We start from the raw sequence: 21,625 nt of genomic DNA on the forward strand, positions 1-21,625 counted from the left end.
TTTTGAACTCCTGCCTCTTTCTGTAAAGGAATGTAGTTGAAGGGGGGAAGAAAAGATCAATCACTCAGGAAAGCTGTTGTCTCCCAAGTTATGAGGTTTGCATTGAAATGATCAAGGTACTTTATATTGATTTTTTTTATTACAAAATTTTAGAGATACTTTTCTGGTCCATTTCTCCACAGCTTGAAGTGCCAGAAAGTTGTTTTTTTTTTTAATTAAGGTCTAAAATTCTTAAAGCTGTATATAACTCTAGGAACTGGGTTTGTGAGCAAAACACTAGCAGTCTGAAGGCTGATAACAGAATCACAAAGAGCAGGAACCCTGGATGCAACTCTGATATGGGTATATTCATTTAGTTGTGACCCATGCTGTTTTGCCAAATGCTGATGTCCTCTTTTCTCAGTAGCTTCTACTCAGAAGGCAACTAGAAGGAACAGCTGCCACAGGCAGTGCCAGAATACTATATCCTATCTCTGCGAAAAGTTTTCTACTGTGTGAACACAATTAATTTTAAGTAATGTAGTAATTAGGTTATTTGGAAAGCCATGAGTCAGGATTTTGAAATAAGGCCAAAGAAGTGGGTTTGCAGGAAGATGACTTTATATATATATGTACGTATTTCCTTCTGAAGTAAATATAAGCTGTGCTATATAGGTTGAGAATTTGCAAGAGAGAATCAGAAGCATATGAAAGAAGAATCATTCCCTCTCCTTGTTGGAATTGGCAGCAGCTTAGTCAACATTAGCTTGTAGGAAAATGTAATTTTATTTAAGAGGGAATTTTCTGATTTAGTGAAACATGCTGGTAAAAATTTCATCCTCTCTACTTCTACATTTAAGAACAATTCTTCTGGATATGCTTTTTTAGCAAGCACCATGAGGTGGCACTCTCTGCATTACCAACTCAATCCCCAAAAAGCCTTCGAAAAAAAGTCTTTTTCATGAAACTGAGTTTATAAATAATAATGATACAATCCTATACTAAAATAGGATGTGCGTATGTACATGTGTTTGGATTACATAATTAAAGATGCATTACAGCTAAAAATATCTGTTGAAAGAATGCCACCATGGCAAAGTCAAAAGTCAGAAAAGCCAGAGTTAAGGTTTTCTGTGCAATCTGCATCCCACTTCCTTGGGCAGATGATATTGACTTCAGTGATGTGGTCACATAGATTTTTCCACAGGATTCTTGCTGTCTTTAGACATAGATCAGAAGGTTAATTTGGGGCCCCAGTAAAAATAAACAGCCCATTAAATTGCCACCTTTCTTATTGCTTGTTTCAAACAATACATGCCAACTAAATTTTGCTCTAAATACAGAGCTGTTGTCTTCCCCCCACCTTTTTTTTTTTCCTGTGTCATGTGGTACTCATACTAAGAAGCTGTAATTGGATTTATTCCCACGTCCATGTTATATGAAGTGAGTAGGTGTCTTTTTCCCATTTTACAGGTTTGGAAACAAGGCACCAGATTAAAGTTGGCTGTATTTGGTACCAATTTGGCATTATTTTTCAGTCATTTGCATGAACAAATATTCAGCATGTCTGTAAATTGGATCCTGTAAATTAGCTCAGCCCTGCTACTTGGAGAATTAGGTCTAGACAATTAATGACCACCTGTGAAAAATCTGTAATGAAGTGACTGACTTGGCTTTGTGTAGAACATCTAAGCGGGGTGAGAGAATCCAGTTCCTCTGGACAGCATTTTGCTGCTTAGTTACAAACCCTCCTCCCACGTCCCTCCCACCTCAGAACATCAGTGATAAATGAGACACAAATATAGCAGTCACATTCCTCCCTACAACATCATGCTAGCACCCAAATACTGCAGTGGAGGCTGGAATTTTTTCCTGCCTGCTACCACTTGAACTAAAGAGCTGCTGACTGCTGTAGTAGTTACTATACTCTTTACAGAGCACAGTGAAGGAATTGGAGAACCCTGCAGGTGGGGCTGACAGCTGATGAGATCAGAAAATACTGGATTTCGCTCCATGATTTCTTAAGAAAATGCATCTCTGCCCTGATTCTGGTCCTCTGTTGTCCTGCCCTTTTCAGCTTTTCACTGAACTACGCCTAACTTTCTGCACTACCACTGCTGTCACTGTCCTATTTCTTTTAAGCTAGTCCCAGTTCTTCTGTATTTTCACTTTATCTAAAATTCTGGGTTCACCTCTTCCAACCTCCCTCACTCTATTTCTAGTGTCCCTTCTATTTGGGTGCCCTGTCCCAGTGTACTCCGGATTTCACAGACCTGGCTTTTCTTTCTTACTCTGGCAACAACTACTTCTTGGCATTTATCTAAGAGTAGAAGATCTAAGGAGAGATGTTTTCTTGCTCTTGGTCCTTGACATCTCTACACTTCATTTTTCTAATCTTCTGAAGTAAAAAGCAGGATATTTTTTTTTACTTTTACTTTTAAGAAAATAGAATTCTTCTAGTTTGGAAAATCAGTTTTCATTTTCTAACACTAAAAACTGAAACAGCCCCTAACAATCACAGTAGTGGAAGTGACATGGTTTGTCTGAACAAACTTTCCCATATACAATTTCAGTTCCTGTGAACTGGCACTTTTCAAAATAAAATGCTCTTATTTCTGTGAAGAACCGTTTCAGGATTTAAAAACATTTGCATTAGTTCTGACACTTGAATTTCTGAATAGTCAGAAATACATGACTCTTTTCAGCTGCTTGTTAAGTTTGTCTAGCTGTGTCTACTTGGGTTGAAGTTTTCGATGTCAGTGATCTTTGTATAATTGTTTTTCAATTTAGATCCACTGTTAAAATTGGGAATAAGTGAAAAAAGAAATTGTTTTGCATAATATTTTCTCGTCATGTTTAGGATACATGAAAACGTTTTTTCTGATAACAACTGTGCTTGTTTGCTGTCTTTGCAAAATCTTGATCACGTTTAGACAAAGTATAAACTGAAAAATTGCACTTTGTACGTGATCGTGAGAGGTGAGTTAGGAATATTTCGTTGTTTCAAGATGAGCTAAGCAAGAAAGAGACCATCAATTCATTTAATTTGACTCTTTGTACACCACAAGCCAGGATGTACCATCCATGTGTCTTATAAATGTTTTCAGCTTTCATTCTATCCCCAACAGGAAAAAAAGAATATGTTGCAAAGAGTAGGAAAAGTCTTGAAAGACCTATCTATCTATTTTTTTTTTTTCTGTCCTTTAATGCCTGGGAACTGTTTAGGTGAGAAATGCTAGGAGACTTCAGGAGATAGCCCAGAATTTGAGAAAGGTTGTAAGTCCCAGTTAATACGACCTGGGGGAATTAAGAGGAGTTTGTCTTGGGCTCAGCTATGGTGATTGGTGTGACTTCCAGGTATAATCCCAAAGACTCGGAAATACCCTTGCAGTGACTAGTTGAGAGTTGTGTATATATGCTAATTTACCTGCAGATGCAATCAAGCAGGATATTATTACTAACTTTGTCTAAAGCACACTGGAAACATTCAGGTCTTTATTCAGCTGTCAAATTGTCACAAAACTAGTATGAATTGAAATATTTTTGATCCTTCTGTTCCTATAAACCTGATTGAATTTGACCAGCATGTTAAAATGTTATTGGAGGCAGAGGGACCAACAGGTAGTGTGGCTATTTCTTTTGGAAAACCTTCTAAAACGGAAGACTTTACCTGTGCAGAAATTATATTAGCAACATACTAGAAGTAAAGAAACATGCAAAAGTAGGGAAAAGTTGCAAATAGATAGGTCTGTGTTTGTGTGCATTTTGATGTTGTCTAATTTCATATTTGCTGCTATCCTTTTTCCACAGGAGCTTCTCTTCCCTGCTTACTTTAATAAAGGATGTTACAGCAAATGGGTTGACATAGGTCTTTGTATTAAAGGAGGTGCTTGTTTTTGAGATCCCCTTTGGAAAGGCGGTAGCGAGTGAGACACGGTAAAGAAGAGGAAAGGGACCTCTATGTAAGGCATGTGAATACAGCCCAGAGGAACTGACTTCTCTGCCTTAGAGTTCCTATGGAAAGCTGGATAAGTCACTTCAAGTCAGATCTTTCATAGTTGATCACTAATTGTACCTGTCTTTTTGGGAGGTACTCATTTGGGACTGTGGATCTGTGGTGGGCTGACCCTGGCCAGATGCCCCGTGCCCACAAACGACAGTCTATCACTTCCCTCCTCAGCTGGACAAGGGAGAGAAAATACAATGAAAGCCTTGTGGGTCAGGATGAGGACAAGGGAGATCACTCAGCACTTACCATCATGGGCAAAACAGACTCGACTTGGGGAAAATAGTTTAATTTATTACCAATCAAATCAGAGTAGGATAATGAGGAGTAAAACCAAATCTTAAATACACCTTCCCCTCACCCCTCCCTTCTTTCCAGGCTTGACTTTACTCCCGAATTCTCTACCTCCTCCCCTCCTGCGGTGCAGGGGGAAGGGGAATGGGGGTTGCAGTCAGTTCGTTGTCTCTGCTGCTCCTTCCTCCTCAGGGAGGAATTTCCACTCTGGCGCCTGAGCCGCCTCCTCCCCTCCTCCTTTTCGGACCTCGGTGTTTGCAGGATTTTTCTTGGGTGGTTTGGTTTTTGTTGGCAGTTGCGCCGTTGGTTTGTTGTTTGTTTTTGGTTTATTTCCTCCTTTGTTCCTCACTCACAGGCAGCATTTTGCCCTTTATTAAATACGCTTTCCCAGAGGCGCCACCGCCTAGGCCGCGGGGCTCCGCCGTGCCCTGGGGTGGGTGGGTTGGAGCCGGCTGGCACCGGCTGTGTCCGGTGCGGGGCAGCCCCAGTCTCCCCTCACGGAGGCCGCCCTGCAGCCCCCCGGCGGCCGGCGCCTCGCTATGTAAACTCAATATAACAGTGCCGAAAATTTAATGAGAGAAAGAATAACAGCATATTTGTAGCAGAGTTTGAATAATGTTTGTACACTGAATGGTGAGAAAACAAATGTTTAATAATTCATTAATATTTTTAATTTGTTTACTAAAGGCCTGTGTAGAAAGGATACTCGCTTGTGTGACCAAATAGTTAGAATTTTATTAATGAAGAACTATAGAGGACTAAAATAAGTAAGTTCGTACTGGTTTTCATTCTGATGTTGCCCGACTTGACTTTGTACTTAAACTAGTCTAGCATACTGTTGTATTTTATCTGTGTGGGTTCTGTGTCTGTACTGATGCCTAGCATGCTTACTGAAACATTTAAATGAGCTTCAAAAGTAGTCTGATATATTGGCTATACTGAATAGCTTGAATATTTTAATTGAGAGGTTAAAATCTGTCACAATGTGAGAAATAGGCCAAGTGGTAGGTTGGTGATTTAAATATAGGGGGGGCTTTTGCCTGTTGGGTTCTTGCGTGTTTCCCTCCTGCCGTCCTCTTAAAACAAGAGAAATTAACATCAGGCACCAGGAGAGAACAACAGAATAGACTGTTATCACTTCTCGTTCTGCTCTTTTTATATTAATCTATGTTTATTGAATGTTTTCAGGAAGCACACTTGTGAGAGTTGTTTCAGAAGTGTCTGAGTTGTTTGGCAGATGGACTGTTGGATCAAACAGATCACTGTAGGGGGACTGTAGGCTTTAAGGGAGAGACCTAGTCTTTTTCCCAAACAAGAAAGTCTGTGAAGCAAAGGGGAAGATACAGAGCTTGCTGCCCCTGGCCCTTTTGTCCTGTCTTCTCTCTTGGCAACTGATAGACTCAAGCCTCTCCAGCAAGTCTATACATTCTTTCTTATGTAAGCTGTTGAACAGTGATCAGATAGGATTAAGTTAGTACTGCTGTTAGTCTAGAAACTGGAGGATGAAGGGCTCCATATAACCTGTTACTGATCCCTGGGCTTTCTGCATGCTCCTGCTTGTTTCTGTCCTTCAGGCACAATGGTTGGTGATCACACCCGCCTGGAGTTCCACAACATCGAGACAGGGATCATGACGGAGAAACGGTACATCTCTGTCATCCCTTCCAGCTTCATTGGCCACCTCCAGAGTCTCATGTTCAATGGGATGCTCTACATAGACCTGTGCAAGAATGGTGACATTGACTATTGTGAACTGAAGGCACGCTTTGGTCTCCGCAACATTATAGCTGACCCTGTGACATTCAAGACCAAGAGCAGCTACCTGAGCTTGGCCACCTTACAGGCTTATACATCGATGCACCTCTTCTTTCAGTTCAAGACCACCTCAGCTGATGGTTTCATCCTCTTTAACAGCGGTGATGGCAATGACTTTATCGCAGTTGAACTAGTCAAGGGGTAAGTGACCTTCTGCTATATGCTACTAGTTTATTTTTAGATAAACTTACTTATAGGTAAGTTTAAAATGGTTGCAGAAAGAGAAATTAGCTTCATACTCATGTTTTCTGTTTCCTGAGGTGTGTGCCACAGCACTTAGACATAAATACTGAAGCTTAAGACCCCTGATTTTATCTTATCCTTTTGGCTGAGGGAAGGACACTTTTACAGTGTGAAACATTAATGTTTTCAGTCCTTTGGATCTAGTTAGGCTAACGTTTTTTCCTGTTAACCTTGCAGAATAGCACAGAGGAGGAGGAAATGTGCTGAGGGCTCTGAGTCTCTCTTCTCCCTTTAAATTTTTTTTCTCCCTGTAACAGACTTATTGTGTTTCTACCATCTTCACTGATAGGGAAAAAAGAGCATATGGGTTGCTGAATTTGTATTTCTACTAGTGATGCTTGAGGAAAAGTGAAGTGAGCTTGCTTTTGAGCTGCTGTATTTTCACAAGACCAATCGCTTATTTTAAAAACCCTTTTGTTAGATGAACAAATGTTGATCTTTCATACTCACCTAGTCACTGTAGATGTGTTTTCCACAAATAGAGTTTACTAGTCCTGTTTATTTCAGTATGACTATAGTTCGATTCTGTTTAATTTTTAACTTTGCGCATATTTCTGTAAGTGGGACATTGAGTAATAAAAAAAGCAAGAGTCATGAGCTCCTGGTGCTCTGTTGAGAGTTGAATTTTGTTTGTGGTTTTGGTTTTTTTCCCCCTTTCTAAGTAGAATATTTCTCTTCTATCCTCAGGTGGATTTCTGTGTTTGAACTATGTAAATAATTCAGGGTAACACTCCTGTGACTTCAGTCTTTGTTAGGGTCTTTATTTTTTGTCGAAGCTTTGCTAATTGTTTTCTAGCTGTTTGAATAAGCCTATGATCTCATGTGAATTTTAGTACAATATTTTGAGTGAGTTTCCCAATTAACTTCTTAAGGGAGTTATTCAAAACTCAGAATGAATCTGGGGAATATATGCCCCAAATAAACATATCTAGTGTTGCTCTCCACTACATTTATACTACCAATTTTAAAAAAACAATTGTATGGGTAGACAGGGCTTTTGCGGATATGCGAGAACCCTGTGAAAGAGGAATGCTTTGTGGTTAGAATCTGATTACTCCAAATGTCGTTATCTGAAAATACTAATCCTCACATTTTCTTGGTGGAAGGGAAACAGCTATATCTTTTCAAATCAGTGGCTAATATTTTGGCTTACTAGAACTTTCTAACCCAGAGATACTTCCCTTCATGTCTCTTGTAAATTAATTCATCAACTCTGGATAGAGTAAAGGTCAGGAGCACTTGAGTTCTTACACACTTTTAATTAGTTCTTGCTATATTTGCAGGTATATACACTATGTGTTTGACCTTGGAAATGGACCTAATGTTATCAAAGGCAACAGCGATCGTCCCCTTAATGACAACCAGTGGCACAATGTTGTCATCACCAGAGATAACAGCAACACACACAGCCTAAAGGTTGACACTAAGGTGGTCACTCAGGTTATCAATGGTGCCAAAAATCTGGATCTTAAAGGTAAATTCTATAAGACTGACAGTTCCCCCCTTTATTCTTGCAGGACTCAACCAGTAAACTAGAGAAAGCTTGCAGGAACCATGCATTGCAGAACAGAAAATCTGGAATTTGATTATTTTAGCTTTCAATTTAATTTTTTCTTTTTCTCAGTTTAGCAACTTCCTGTAGCAGAATAGCTTGTCATATTTTGCTTTTGCAGAAATTCATTAGCATCCTACAGTTTTTCCCAGTTAGGATGCAATTACAGCTGTCTGGGCGGGGGGGGGTTGGTGGTTTTGTTGTGGGTTGTTTTTTTTTTTTTTCCAGTAAAGGAGGCAGAAATGACTTTTTGCACGGTATCTTGCTCTGCCTTTAACTTTTTCTGAGCATCTGTTCAGCTTGCTATATTCATGTCTGGAGGGCAGGGGAAGCCACTCTAGAAGGTATGTAACTTCCTCCTTGTTTGTATTTTTACCCCTTTCTCCTCTAGGTGATCTCTACATTGCTGGCCTAGCTCAAGGCATGTATAGCAACCTCCCGAAGCTAGTGGCCTCACGTGATGGGTTTCAGGGCTGTCTTGCATCTGTGGACTTGAATGGGCGCCTGCCTGATCTCATCAATGATGCTTTGCACCGCAGTGGGCAGATTGAGCGTGGATGCGAAGGTATAATTGATTTCAGAGAAGCTCCCCTCTCAAGCACTCCCCTCTTACTTCATTGCTTCCCCCTGTGCATCTATTTGTCCACCTTACCGTCCCTTTCATGAGTTTACTTTCATCCTGATATCCTTCACTACACTTACGTCTTCCAAGTGCTCCAAAATGCAGCTCAAGGATAGCTAGCTTCTGCAAGTGGCTTAGCAGCTGTTCTCTCACATACTTCATCCCCTGTGAGGTGGTACCTCCAGTAGTGGAAAGGGTGGTAGTGGGATGGACTACTGATTATTAGTACTTTTTTCAGAGTGGTTTATTGACATTGCAGAGCTCGTAAAATACTGAAAGAGTTTCTGAGCCTTCAATTCACTTGTGCTTCAGAGTGCCCTTTTTGGGATTCACAGAAGTAAGTATTTTGAAGACCAAGTAGGGGCAGGGGAAATGGAAGGTAGAAGGAACTGAAGATCAGACCAAAACAGGAGTTCATTTTTGAGGAAGTGGGCCTCCAGTGAAAGCACTGGGGGCATTGTCTCTGCTGTCTGGAAAACCTTTCTCTTCTGTAGTTTCTCTTGTCCAGCTGATTTAGAAACAAATGTGATGAGTGACTTTTTGAAGCAGGTAAATAGTAGTGATTTCTTGAAGCTTCTTTAAATAATTTACTGCTCCTGCTAAGCTCCCATTAGTTAAAAGAATATTGACAGCAGCAGTACTGACTCAGTAACATGCATATGGCACCAATTCCCAAAGCACTTGGGATATTTACCATCAAAAAACCCAAGGTTTTGCTGGCTGGGTTAAAAGAAAATCACCATTATGTCTAGCTCCACTGAATACCAGTTTGCTGTGTTGGCTACCAGTCACTAGAGGAAGATAGTTTTATCATTTAAGTTGTCCCGTACTGATCCTTCAAGACAGGACTCACAAAATGAAATTATTCCTTGAGCATATTTCCCTGCCATGCCAGGATCACAGGTTACATCATGCCTGAACCCTTGCCACTTGTCAAGACTGTCCCTTCTTAGGATTGAAAGTATCATCTTAGTGTTATCTTTGAGCGTTCATGAAACACCAAATCGGCAGTCCAATTAGATCTGCTCCCTTCCCCGTTTCCCAGTGTTCTGGTTGGCTGGGAGCTTCTGTCTCTCAGCCCTCCTTCCACACTCCCACAATAATACTCTGGTTTGTGAGAATTCTATGTCCTGTCACAGGAGCTCACTCAATGTCAGCTCCAGTTTCACAGCATTGGTAAGTTCTGCACAGCTGTAGGTTGCCTTTTTTCTGTCTTTCTGCTGTATTTAATAGTGTCTGTTAACCACATTGTCCCTTGTGGATATGAGCGTAATGTACCAGAACTTGTGGCTTTGCCCATTTGTGGCAGAGCCAAATTGCCAAAAGTAGTACACCTTTTCTGTGGCGTTGTTTACAATGTTCAAGGAAAAAAAATGCATTTGGGCTTTTTTGAAAATGTCTTCTCTGATTTTCCTTGGTGCACTGAAAGCTCTTCTTTAATATTAGTGATTTTTGGTAATTCTTCTATTAGCTTAATCTGTTGGCTGTGTTAGTCTGCATGTTACCTCTACTAGCTCCTCTCCTTCAGGGGACCTCTCATTAGACTAACCTGTTGTTCTGCATGTGGCTCAGGAACAGTCATGATGCTTTCCCAGAAGACTCTGCACTGTTATTAGAGCTATGGTGTTTCCTTCACCTGTATGCAGTGTAGTTCTTTGATTTAGTGTCCTATTGCTAAGGTTGTATAATGTCAGTGCCACTCCCAAAACCTGTAATGTGGCACTTGCCTTGTGTGCCAGCCTGGTACCGGCACAGCTGCTGCCTGAATGTGGAGACTGGTTCACTTGTAGAAATGTCAGGAATGTGAGTTCCCCTCCCCTTCTAAAGCCCTTCAAACAAAATTCACAGTTGGGGACAGACCGAAAAAACTGGGTGGGAAGGTCAATGATGGCCCTCATCTTGCTTTTGGAAGAACTTGATCTTGCTATTGTCCTGAATGGTCCCTGCTTAGTACCAAAGGAACTGCTGAAGAGGAAGCCGTTCTCTTTGCCAGCATGTTTAGGATTAGTAAAAAAAAACCTGAGAATTGAGTCACCAGAAAGCTGTTTCGTTTGCGTTTTGAATCACACCAATCCCCAAGGCTTCATCTTGCAGCTTGACTGTGAACCTGCTGGTTCCTGTTCTTACAGTTGCCATTGAAAGTCACACCTATCTCCCCATTCTCTAAGAAAAAATCTCTGAGCACATTTGGTCCTTATTTAAGTCTCCCTATTTTGTTTTCATCTCAAGTGATCTTGGGTGCAGTCTTAACATTTTTAAGGGCTGAAGTCCCAAGCAGTTCTTGCTCTCTCATGATGCTTGAATGTGTTTGTAATAAACAACTGCAGGCTTTTGGGGTAAATAGTTGTACTGTGTGTTGATTTCCAGGACATGTCCATGAAGCACAGTGGGACCATGTACATGATGAGAACACACATGCTTAAAGAAATGTCATTCCATCCCCACAAATGAATCCTGTCTTCCAGGTGTGGTGTGAGATTTCTGCTAACGCTTGTCTTGTGCTGCAGCTTTGCTTTCAGAGGCAGAGGAGATTACAAGGTGGCAGCTGTTTTCTCTGAAACTGCCAGTTTGATGTCTGGACAGAATCAAAGGATGTGGGGAGGAAGGAAGCATGGACAATAGTAGAATGTGAGATGTAGGTCAGCAGACAGCACTGTTCCACCTGAGAGACCAGTGCCACTACAAATGGGTGACATTGTTGCTGTATGCATTTGTTATCTCTCTTCATGTATTTCGGCACCCTATTCCATACCACCAATTAAGATTCCCAGGTTTTAATAGGAAAATAATATTCTTTATTGTCTTGCTTCTACTGCTGCCTCCTTTTATTCGGTTTGAGCAAGCCATTGAAATTCCTTGGCCACATTGTTCCTCTTACATACTCAAGCAGAATTCAGCTTCGCTGTGCACCAAAGTACAAACCTACCACATTGTACAGTTAGCTGCGTTCCAGTGGTGGGTGAGGCAGCTTTCCTATTTGAGGAGGAGCAGGAAGCACTTTCAGTATAAATTACATTTATGTGAGAGCTTTTTCTTTAGGACCTGGAGAATCCCAAATCACTCTTAGGCTGTATATAGGAGTCATTAACTGAAACGCAGGTATCCTTGAGACTGAAAGTAGCTGGTGTTTAATAGTGTATAGCAGTGTTAAAAAGAAACAAACTGAAAACGCAGTTCAAGACCTAAGGCAAGAATTTCTTCATTTCTGACTGCCTATCAGTTTTATTCCTATAATTTCTTTAAATTATCTGTTGTAAGATTTGTTTAGGATAGCATAGCTAAGTAATGTCTTCATCCTGTTAGTTAGCTGAAGTGTCAGGTTCCTTTTGCATTATGCAGCTTCCTTGAGTGCTGCACAAATTTAAAGTTTCAGCTTTTGAAGTCTGCTGCTCCATCACCAGTGTGCTGGACAAGACGATAGCTGCCACACTGACCTGTTTTGTGGTTTGGTGTGTCCTGGAGGACCATTGCTTTTGGCAAAGAATTTTGTGAGTGATTATCAGGGAGAACCCAAGAGTGTCTGAAATGTCAAATGAGCCCATGGAGCTGAAGCTCCACACCACATACCCCTTCTTCTTTGCATGTGGTGTTCTTGTTTATTTTTATTGCTCTCTTACAAGTGCTGCATTTCTGAGTTTTTTTTTCAGGAACAACAGGCAGCTCTTCACTGATCTTGAAGGTCTGGTCAGATCTGTAGTGGCAGCTTGTGTTTCCCTGGAAGGTGTTTGGCAAAGCCAGAAACCTCCTTGCTGCCTGGTGTATAAAATCTGTTCTGGGTTCATGTGCTGCACAGCTGAGAAGAATGAAGTTTCAGGATAATGACATTATACCAATATATTTATTCATTTTCCAACGAGTATCTCTACCTCTTGTGCTCACTGCAGCTTTCATCACCATCTGTTATGTAACAAGAGGGCCCTTCCTGCTACCACCACCCAAAAAAACAGGGTTGGGAAGTGGTTAAGGCTTAAATGGTCTTGCGTCAGTGTCGGGTCAGGCTACTGAGCACTCTGAAGAGACAAAGTCAAGTCTCGTAAAGGATTCCCTGTTGGGAGCCCAATTCTACTGGAAACTTGCAGGCAAGTCTGCCACCTACTTTGGGCCTTGCTCTCCCCACCCATAGAATAGGCGCGTGGTATTATCTGTTTGTGATGAGAGTATGATATTCAACTACGTCTTTCAGAGCACTTTGAAGTGGGTGGAGGCCCCTATAGGTGAGCACAGCATTAGAAACTGAGGCAAAGAAGCCATCTATCTTGACCTGGTTCTCTCCAGTCTCCAGCTGAACAGCCTATAGGCTGTGGTTGGAAATTTTTATACAGCTTCTGAGTTTGAGTAATACAGGCTATTTCCTTTTCTATGTCAGACATACACAGCTTGAGAGAAAAGATGTCTGCACTTGTGGTATGTATGGAAGAGTTGGAGGATGGAAGAAGTTGTTCCAGGTGACCTTCTTTCCCTTCTTGAAAGTAAACCAATTTAAACTTTGGATCAGTTCCTTCTTGATTCTAGACGTCTAAAATAAATTCTTTTTGCTGAGTACTTCATTCCTGGTCTTACAAGATTAATGGATTATTTTATTCTATCCACAGAAGTCATGACTGAGTGACTCACTGCTTTCTCCTCCCTAGTCCTGGGAGAAGTCAAGCAGATGCCCAGCCTTTTGTGGAGTTTAAAGATGTTGCCCTAAATATTAATGAGTGCTTCCTGCATTTGGGGTGTTTGTTCATCTCTTTATTAATTCGCCATATGTTCTCCTGTGTTTTCCTTTCCTTTATTTGGACATCCTTATGTTGCGTACAATGGGCACTAGAGGTATCTGAAATTCAGCTCACATTCTAAATACTCACACACCCCCCATCCTGCCCCAAGCCAAACAAACAGAAGAGCAGTAGCTAAAGAACACTGTATTTCTTCTCCGAGGCAGTTTTCCATGTGCTTTAGAGATGTGGCTTCCTCCTCTCCTCGTTGCCTTTCCTCACCTGTTCCACTTATAACAGCTTCTCACAAAGGAGAGTGATTATTATTAAATTGGGTGACCCTGTTCCAGATGTTTTGGGACTTTTTTATCCTAACTTAATCTTCTTCCAAATCCTGTAGCAAAATCGTAATCTTGTACTACTTTCCATGAAATAGTATAGTTAACCTTTGGAATTCACTGGTGCTAGAAAAGCATGAATGACATGCAGGCTGGATAATCAGAAACACATTTTGCATACTAAGCAGTATGTGGAAAAAGTAAACCTAATCTCATGCTTAAAATCTCGCAGCAGGGTAATGTTAGAAAAGATTTCACCCTTCATCTGCTCAGCAGTGAATCTTCAAATGTTGTGATACTTCACTTTCTCTGTGGAATCAAAGGTTGTCCATTGAGGAGAAGAGCATTAATTTACTCTGTGATGGTTTGACAGCTCTCCTGTTCTTTATGCTTTTGTGTTCCATTGTCACAGTGCTACCGGAATTATGGAACAAATATAAGCGTTGCGTGAGCTCAGCTACAAAGAAGATGAAGAGCAGGGCAGTTAAGAAAAGTGCTTGTTTGTTACACAGAAATTACTTTGTTAGAATGTGTGTCGAAGAAGGTGTATGGAGGAAGGTGGCATCCTCCTCTTTCCATTCCCCTCTACACACACACCCCCACCCCTGCATTCCCCCACCCCACCCCAGCTTTCTTTTATATTTTGTTTAAAGAACTCTGGGGACTTTATGGCTCTGTGTAGTAGAGAAGTTCCAGAAGTGGGAAGAAAAATCTGACTAGCTCAGAATGGAAGGTAATTGCTATCTTGAGTAATCTGTGGGCTGTAAAACAATAGCAAAGATTCAAAATGTTAAACTTCTTAGGAACCGCAGGAAATGGCATCTATACATGCCAGTTCTAATTTATTGGGTTTTAAATGTAAAAGGAGACAATAGGAGAAAGGGAGAGCTACCAATCTCTCTTCAACATCAGCTGTGATATTTGTAATTTTTAAGAACAGAAGGTTATGAAGGTGAGTATGCACTTCTTAAATACCCATCTTTTGAGCAATGAGGTCAGTGATTTGGTGTTTTGTTGTTCCCATTGTGCTGTGTAATAGAAATATGTAACCTCAGTGGCAAGGGATTCAGGAGCTGCTGCTTGTACTACCATCTTTGTCCTCTGCTTTTTCCGTGCTGAAAGAGAAAACTTAGAATCAAGGTATAACACAGCAAAAATCTATGTGGCTTCCTTGTGAACTGGACTCCATTCAAAACAAACAAAAATTCCTATGCCTAAATGGAAGAGCATCAGTGGTATTGTTTTGTTTTGCTTTTTTATGCTCTGCAATTTTCAGAAGGTGTACTCGGATCTTCAGTCAGACTCGATAGGTTTATGACTCTCTTGCCATCTGGACTGACTTGACCACAGATAATGAGATCATTCCCACCTAGGTGAAAGTGTGAGCTTGTACTACTGTAATTTCGGTTGGTTGCTCTAATGAGATTGATGAAGATTGTAAGAGCCTAAAGCCCAAGCTATCTCTTTGCCTGTTGATGCAAGTTTTCTTAAGGATGTGTTGAAATCCATGAGCAGGCAACAGCTTGTGAGGGGGCAAGGTTTTACTGTCACTTTACATCCAGTGTCAAGCTCAGTGCTTGGGATAAACAGAGGCTGTCATCTTCTGGAGCTATCAGTCCGCTGTGGATTTCTAGCAATAAATCCACTTTGGACAAAAAGCCAGGGCAATCTGTGCTTTTATGAGAGACAGAAGATTTAAGCTCAGATCCAGAGCCTGGATGTAGAAACAAAAGAAAAGTATTCTGACTAATATGCTGAAAGTCAAATAGATTTTTTACTTAAATGGATTCTAAGTATTTCTCAAATGAGACAAAATCTCTCTTAAATTATCGGTAAATGCTGAGAGATGGTTGTTAAGAATGTGGTGGGTTTTTTTTTCCTTCTCTTTCTAATATCTGTAAATTTTCTGACCTTGTTTGTGAATGAAATGCATTTCCTTTTTCTTGTATGTGGTTTTGTTAACTGTTGCTTGGTTGGGTTAAGGTAGCTGTGTCCCTCTGTGTCCTTATTGCTTTGCCATTCCTGCATGGACTGATTATGCACATTGGATGTGATGGTTATACCAATTGCTTTTATTTATTTAAAGTGATGTGACCCTGGTTTATCTGCTTTTATACTAACCTGTTGTTTACTGTTTTTGCTTTGTTTGTTGTTGTTTTTTTGTTGTTTTCTTTATTATTTTTTGCTAACAAAGTTGAGTTGACCAAAGCTGACCTGCAAGGTAGAGAAGGTGGTTCTTCCCCATTACTGGTTTGAACTGAAAGATGTTTTTGTGTAACATTTGGTGATTTTACTGGATGCAGTCACACCTCTGAGACAGGAACAGAATGACAAACCCCAGCCCCTCTGGAAGGGATATCTGGGTTGAAGAAGGATGTGGCAAACAATGGAGGTGTTTTTGTTGACCTGAGGGGTTTGACTGGATCAGTCTCTAAATATCCATAAGAGCACAGGTTGGTTTCCTGAAATGCCTAATGATTGTTCAGGCCAATAGCTGCTGTGAATAGACATAGAAGGCCCTCAGAGCTTTACAAAACAAAAAGCTGGCTTGGATTCTTTTGTACCGATCTTAAGGAGAGAGACCAGGAGGTAAAAGCTAATTTTTAAACCTAAACTTTGGGGAGTGGGAGGGAACCAAACCCAACAGAGAAATAACTGTCTGGAATTTCAGTTAAAACAACAACAACAAAAAGTCTATTAACTACAAATTCCCTTAGTAGTTAGATGGCATTTTACAAGCCATAATTGATCAAATATATGAGTGGTCATGCCTGGTCCTTTTGTACCTGCTAATTTTTGTGCCTCTCAGGTCTTTTTTTAGAACCTTTTACTGGATAGTCTTTGACTTTTTTTACAAAGCAGATAGGTCTCTTTCATGATGTTGATCCTCACCTGAAATTCTTACTAACATCTTGTATTGCTATTGCTTGCTAAGTAAAAAGGGATCAATCAGTGATGTCTGAGCTTGCCAAAAGGTTGAGGATTATGTGGATGGTGTTAAAAATACTAAAGCTACTCAAGCGAAAGCCATTAAAGAGACTGAGAGTAGCTTCAGTAGAAAAGGGGAGGGGAGGAAATTGGGAGAAACGGAGGAAGATGACTCCAACAGGAGGGGCCAGATAGCAATTGAGAATATGCTACTTGAATTACAGTGAGTTGATGGGGTAAAGAGCAGTGACAGAAAACCAGTTTGATGAAGGCTAATTCTTAGGAGTCGTATAACGAAGGAGGGATTAATGGTACAATTACATACAAATACCCTATTTCCCTGGGACATAAGTGAAGAAACCTGCTTTTTAGAAATTATTAGGACTTTGACACTAGTATAACCAGAGAGATGTTTTCCATGGCGTTGAAAGTATATATCTTTAAACATGATAGTGAAAGTACACTTCCTAACTCATCTAGAGACTGCAATATAGAGTACAAGTTAATTTGTTCCTGAGTATTGTGGAAGTTTAAGAAAATGATCCTCCTTTTTAAAGGAAAAGGAGAGAATGGTCTTGGGTATAAGGACAAGTAAGAGGCATTGAACTATGTGAGTCTGTTTAACAGTCCTGAAGCCACAGATGGTATCTGTTATGGTAACATCTTAATCACCTTCAAATTTTGCCTGAGCCACAAGTTTAGTCTAAGGTTTTGTTGTAGGAGAAAACACGCATAGTGTTCCTGTTTCACTCTCTCAGATAGAGACAAGACTTCCCAACATTTTACATATCACTAGAATTAAGTTTTTCTGGCTTTAATCATGTGCTTCATAAACTGCTTTTCTTCTCACTGTGTTTACTGTGAAGACCTGGTGACATTGCTGACCTCATCTAATGCATTAGATGCAGTTTTCAGATTACAGTATTCCAGTTCCATATTCCAGGTGGAGGCAGGGAGAAGTTACCTTCACTTCAGATTGTCATCTGTGTTTTTAGGTAGGGTTTGGCATTCTACAGCTCATTAGAAAAGGATAAAAATATATTTGGAAGAACCAAGGAAATTTTAGTGGGTAAACAGTTTATCATTGTAGCAGTTGTTAATAGACAGAAGAATATTAGGAAGCACCCTCTTAACCAACAGGTAAAGATACTGCTAGCCTGAGATAATTTTAGCCATTGGATGTATGAGAAACATTGAATCTGAAAGATTTGACAGCCTAGAGGTAGTCAGAAGTTAGTGTGATGTATTGTGCTCTATGCACGTGGAGCATCTGACCATGATCACATTTTGTTGGCATCTCCTGGCCTATTCCCAGCTGTAAAATGTTGAAGTACTCTGTCTTACAGAAGTTAGGGATATAGAGAGTATTAGGTTCTGCCTCTAGGGGATTTCTGAAGTTTATGTAAATGAAAGTGGTGAAGAATGAGATTTGAAAGAATAGAAGCGATATTTGGGCTGGGACCAATGTGAGGAGAAGAAGCATCCTGGAAGTACTGGCGTGTAAATAGCTTTGGGATTGAGGTGTTCTGTGCCATCCATTCAAAGAGAGGCAGAGAATTTGGGACTTGTGTTAGATGTCAGCAAGTATTGTGTCTCTCTGTCCACAGCTGCTGTTGTTCTCTCTAGTCACTTGTGTGTCCATCAGAATTCAGAATATATGCCCAGGAGTTCTTGCTTGATTTTCTGATGTCCATTGAAGTGGATGCAGCATGAAGGAGAGGTCCCAGAACAAATAGATTTGTTTGTTGTTTTCATTTTTCCAGAGTCCTTAGAACCTAAAGACTTGTGACAGCTGTGAAGGTTATTCCAGTTCAAGCTCATATTGTTACAGAGGTCTTAACCCTGTAGGAATATTTGCCCTTCAGACTGAGATGCCTGACCACACTGAAGCCTAAGGGGAATCGTTTGTCTTAAGTACATAATGTGGATTATTGGCTTTTCAGGAAACCAACCTTTGCTAAATAGGTTTGGCTGTTTCAGAATAGGCCATGAGGCTTGGTACTTTTGTACTGCTGTGATTTGCAGTGGGGAAGGGTGTTTTTCCAGTTGACTGTATTTTTCTTGCTCTCATACAGCCCTTCCAGTTTTTCCTTTCTGCTTTCCGTTTCTGTGTCTGAATGTCTGAATACTGTTTACTTTCTTTACTTCATTTGATTCTCCCTGCCCCTTGTTGCATCTCAAGCCCAGGCATACTCCCTTTTATGCAGTTGAATTTTTGTTGTATGGTTGGGTGTGGGTTTTTTTTTTGGGATGGGTTTTTTTGTTGTTGCTTCCTCATCAGCATATGTGTGAGCACTTTGTTCAACACCTTTTAGGTTGCTTAGAGATGGAGAGTGGCAAGGTGACAAGAGGGAAGAAGATAGGTATCTGCCAGGTTTCATGGAGAGGAAAAACCCCTGCTGCCTTTTAGACCCTTTCTCTGTGGATTGCCATTGCTTGTTATTCCCTTCTCCTGTCACTTTGTAGTAAATGTGCTTTCCGTGGGAGACTTACATATTTGTTATTTTAAATTGTCCCAGTCCCTGAAATTTTTAGACCAGCCATGTATTTGGAACAGAAGGACTTGGCATCATAACTGACCATAAGTGGATGAAGAGTTTAGCTTCGGCTGAGGCGCTGAAATAAATGGCTGTATTTTCAGAGGACTGCAGAATGATGGCTTTTGAGTTATTTCTGACAATGGGTAACTTTAAATATGGAACCTGCCAGATGTCTAACCTTACTTAAGTGATGAAAGGGACAATGAGTTCTTAACAAAATCTGGAACTGAGAGAGCTCAAAGATCTGGCCTTGCAGTCCTTGAAAATCCCTTTTGTTTTTTTGGTTCTAGTTTGCTAAGTTAAAGTTACTGTGATATTCCTGCTTTCTACCGCCTGTGACTCAAAATACAGGTTCTAACCTTCTGAATCGTGCACTGAACCTCAACTGTGCTTTTCTCCCTTTTGTGCCAAGTAGGTGTCAACATGCCACCATTGGTATTTGACAGTTACAGCATATAAGACATGGTGCATCCAGTGAAGTAACAGTTCCATGAGATTCAGTCTCAGTTTTGCTCACTTCTTACTAAGAAAAAATAACTTTTCCAAAATGTTCTAAAATAGGAAAACTTAGCTGGATTAACTTCATTTCCTCCTTAACCTGCACTAAGAGTGAGTCCTGGAGCAGGTTATATTCTGCCTAGAGCATATGGTTTCCAAGACCTGGTGCCTCTCTGAGCTGTACTGGGCCTGAACATTGAATTAAAAAAAATAGTAGACTACCACTGGTTATGAAAGAGGAGTGCTGGCAGAAGTAGATTGTAGATTTATCGTAGGTATAAATTGCCCGTCTGACTGGTAGTGGTAGAGATACTTCAGTGCTTGATGGCATTTGCAATTTGGGAACTGTAGGACAAAAGAAGCACCTTATTCTGCAAAGACAGTAAAGATGTCTCGTGTGTGTTACTTTCCTATCTCTTCCTAACCTCTTTGAACGTACAAGCAAAAAGATGGGAGCATTTAGGGAGATGAGAGTGAAAGTGGACCTATGGTGCCATTGAACCTTGCCTGTTGCAGATTTTCATCTTACTGAGAAAATAGTGTTAGCACAAATGGTAGATTCCTTTCAACAGGAGTTAATATTCAGTGTGTGAAGGAAGGTGTTTTGTGCAAGACCAAGAATGGTTTGCTTAGCTTAATGTTTATTGCTAGTTATGATCAAAGCACAAGGCAGTTGTGTTATAATCCTGCAGCTGTTGTATAAAGAAACCGATTCCATGTGTAACTCAGAAGAATGATAGACACAATACTGGTTTTTTTTATTCCTAAAGTTCCTTTCTCTGCAAAGAGCTTTCAAATGACACAGCAGGAATGACTTCTCTTGCCAGTGACTCGCACCCACCTGTGGGATGAAACATGGCAGTTTTAGCAACATGCAGCAGTAGAATTCAAATCTTTTACTTTCAGGGCAAAGAGAAACCTACCATCCAGCTGAAATTGAAGCAAAGAGTTAGGGAGACAAAGTAATTTTTCCAAGCAGAATATGGATAAGAGATCTGGCTACTGTTCTCTTCTAAGGTGATTTTCTTCAAATACTTAGTGGTAAAACTAATAAACAAACCATACATCTAGCTAGGTAACTTGGAAGAAAAGTGTGATACTGAACTCCTTCCCAGGGAGGGACACCCAACAAGATCTCAGATCCTGCAACTCCTCAGATACTCAGCTGTTCCAGTAAAAGTTAGAGATGCAGAAATAAAGATCAAATGGACATTGATGAAGGATTCTGCTTTGCCATCTTATATTCCTAAGGACCCACCTCTGTTGGTGGGCATAGTCTGGACAGGACAAGTCACGCTTCTGCTGGCGGGGATGCTTTTCTGCACTGGGGACTCCTCCACTTCTATTCGATTTCTACTGCCCCCTCACTCCCCTTTCTACTGTGCATGTGGCATCAAGATGACAACGTGCCAAGCCCAGCTACAGACAAACAACAAAAGCAAGGCCTTTGAACAAAAATGCACCCAATGGAAATAGCGAGTGTTGTCAGGGTGCTGGAAACTGAAGGAGAAAATGAAACATCAGCATGCATATTTAATTAGAAGTACAGTGTGATTTGTCAGATGTATCTCAGATTATTATGTGAAGACTAGTTCTGAAACTTTGCTTTTAAATATTTTGACTGCTGTAAGTGTTGCCAAAGGAATGAGATGAAAAATAGATCTGAACCCTGATGGCATTGGTATTTTAGAACCAATTCTACTGCTGTATATATAAATTGTTTGTTGTCTTCTCCTTCCTTGTTTGTTAGCACTAAAGGGCATGTGCGTGGTAATACAATCTTCATGTTTTATAAGCCTTCCTGTGCTTCTGTCACTTTGCTCCTTAATCCAAAATCCTAATCCCCTGTGACATCCCTGTTAGTTGCTCTGAACAATATTCTGTTGCCACAGATCGAGGATTATGACATCAGGCAAGGACTGTAAGCAGCAGGAATGGATGAGCTCTGAGACAAAGCTCCTTTTGCCATGCAAATGGCCCATAGTACTAAGGAGTGAGGCAAAGCATAATACCCAGCATCTATGCTGTGCCGTCACAACTGACTCTGAAGATGGCAGATCAGGCTTCGAGCTTCCGTGTGGTATTGTCGGGCTTTCAAAATTCCTCATTC

General features: G+C 40.6%; 1 protein-coding gene across 1 annotated transcript in view; it reads left to right on the forward strand.

Annotated features, from left to right (window-relative positions):
* The window catches only part of NRXN3 (neurexin 3), a 1,044,813-nt gene that overhangs the window by 476,803 nt on the left and 546,385 nt on the right, over positions 1 to 21,625 (forward strand). The window contains exons 14-16 of the mRNA XM_075103635.1: positions 5,854 to 6,235; positions 7,621 to 7,811; positions 8,281 to 8,454. Coding sequence (XP_074959736.1) covers positions 5,854 to 6,235; positions 7,621 to 7,811; positions 8,281 to 8,454 — 747 coding nt within the window. The remainder of the gene's footprint in view (positions 1 to 5,853; positions 6,236 to 7,620; positions 7,812 to 8,280; positions 8,455 to 21,625) is intronic.

This window comes from Phalacrocorax aristotelis, chromosome 9, assembly GCF_949628215.1.
Source record: "Phalacrocorax aristotelis chromosome 9, bGulAri2.1, whole genome shotgun sequence".
In the NCBI taxonomy this organism is placed as follows: domain Eukaryota; kingdom Metazoa; phylum Chordata; class Aves; order Suliformes; family Phalacrocoracidae; genus Phalacrocorax; species Phalacrocorax aristotelis.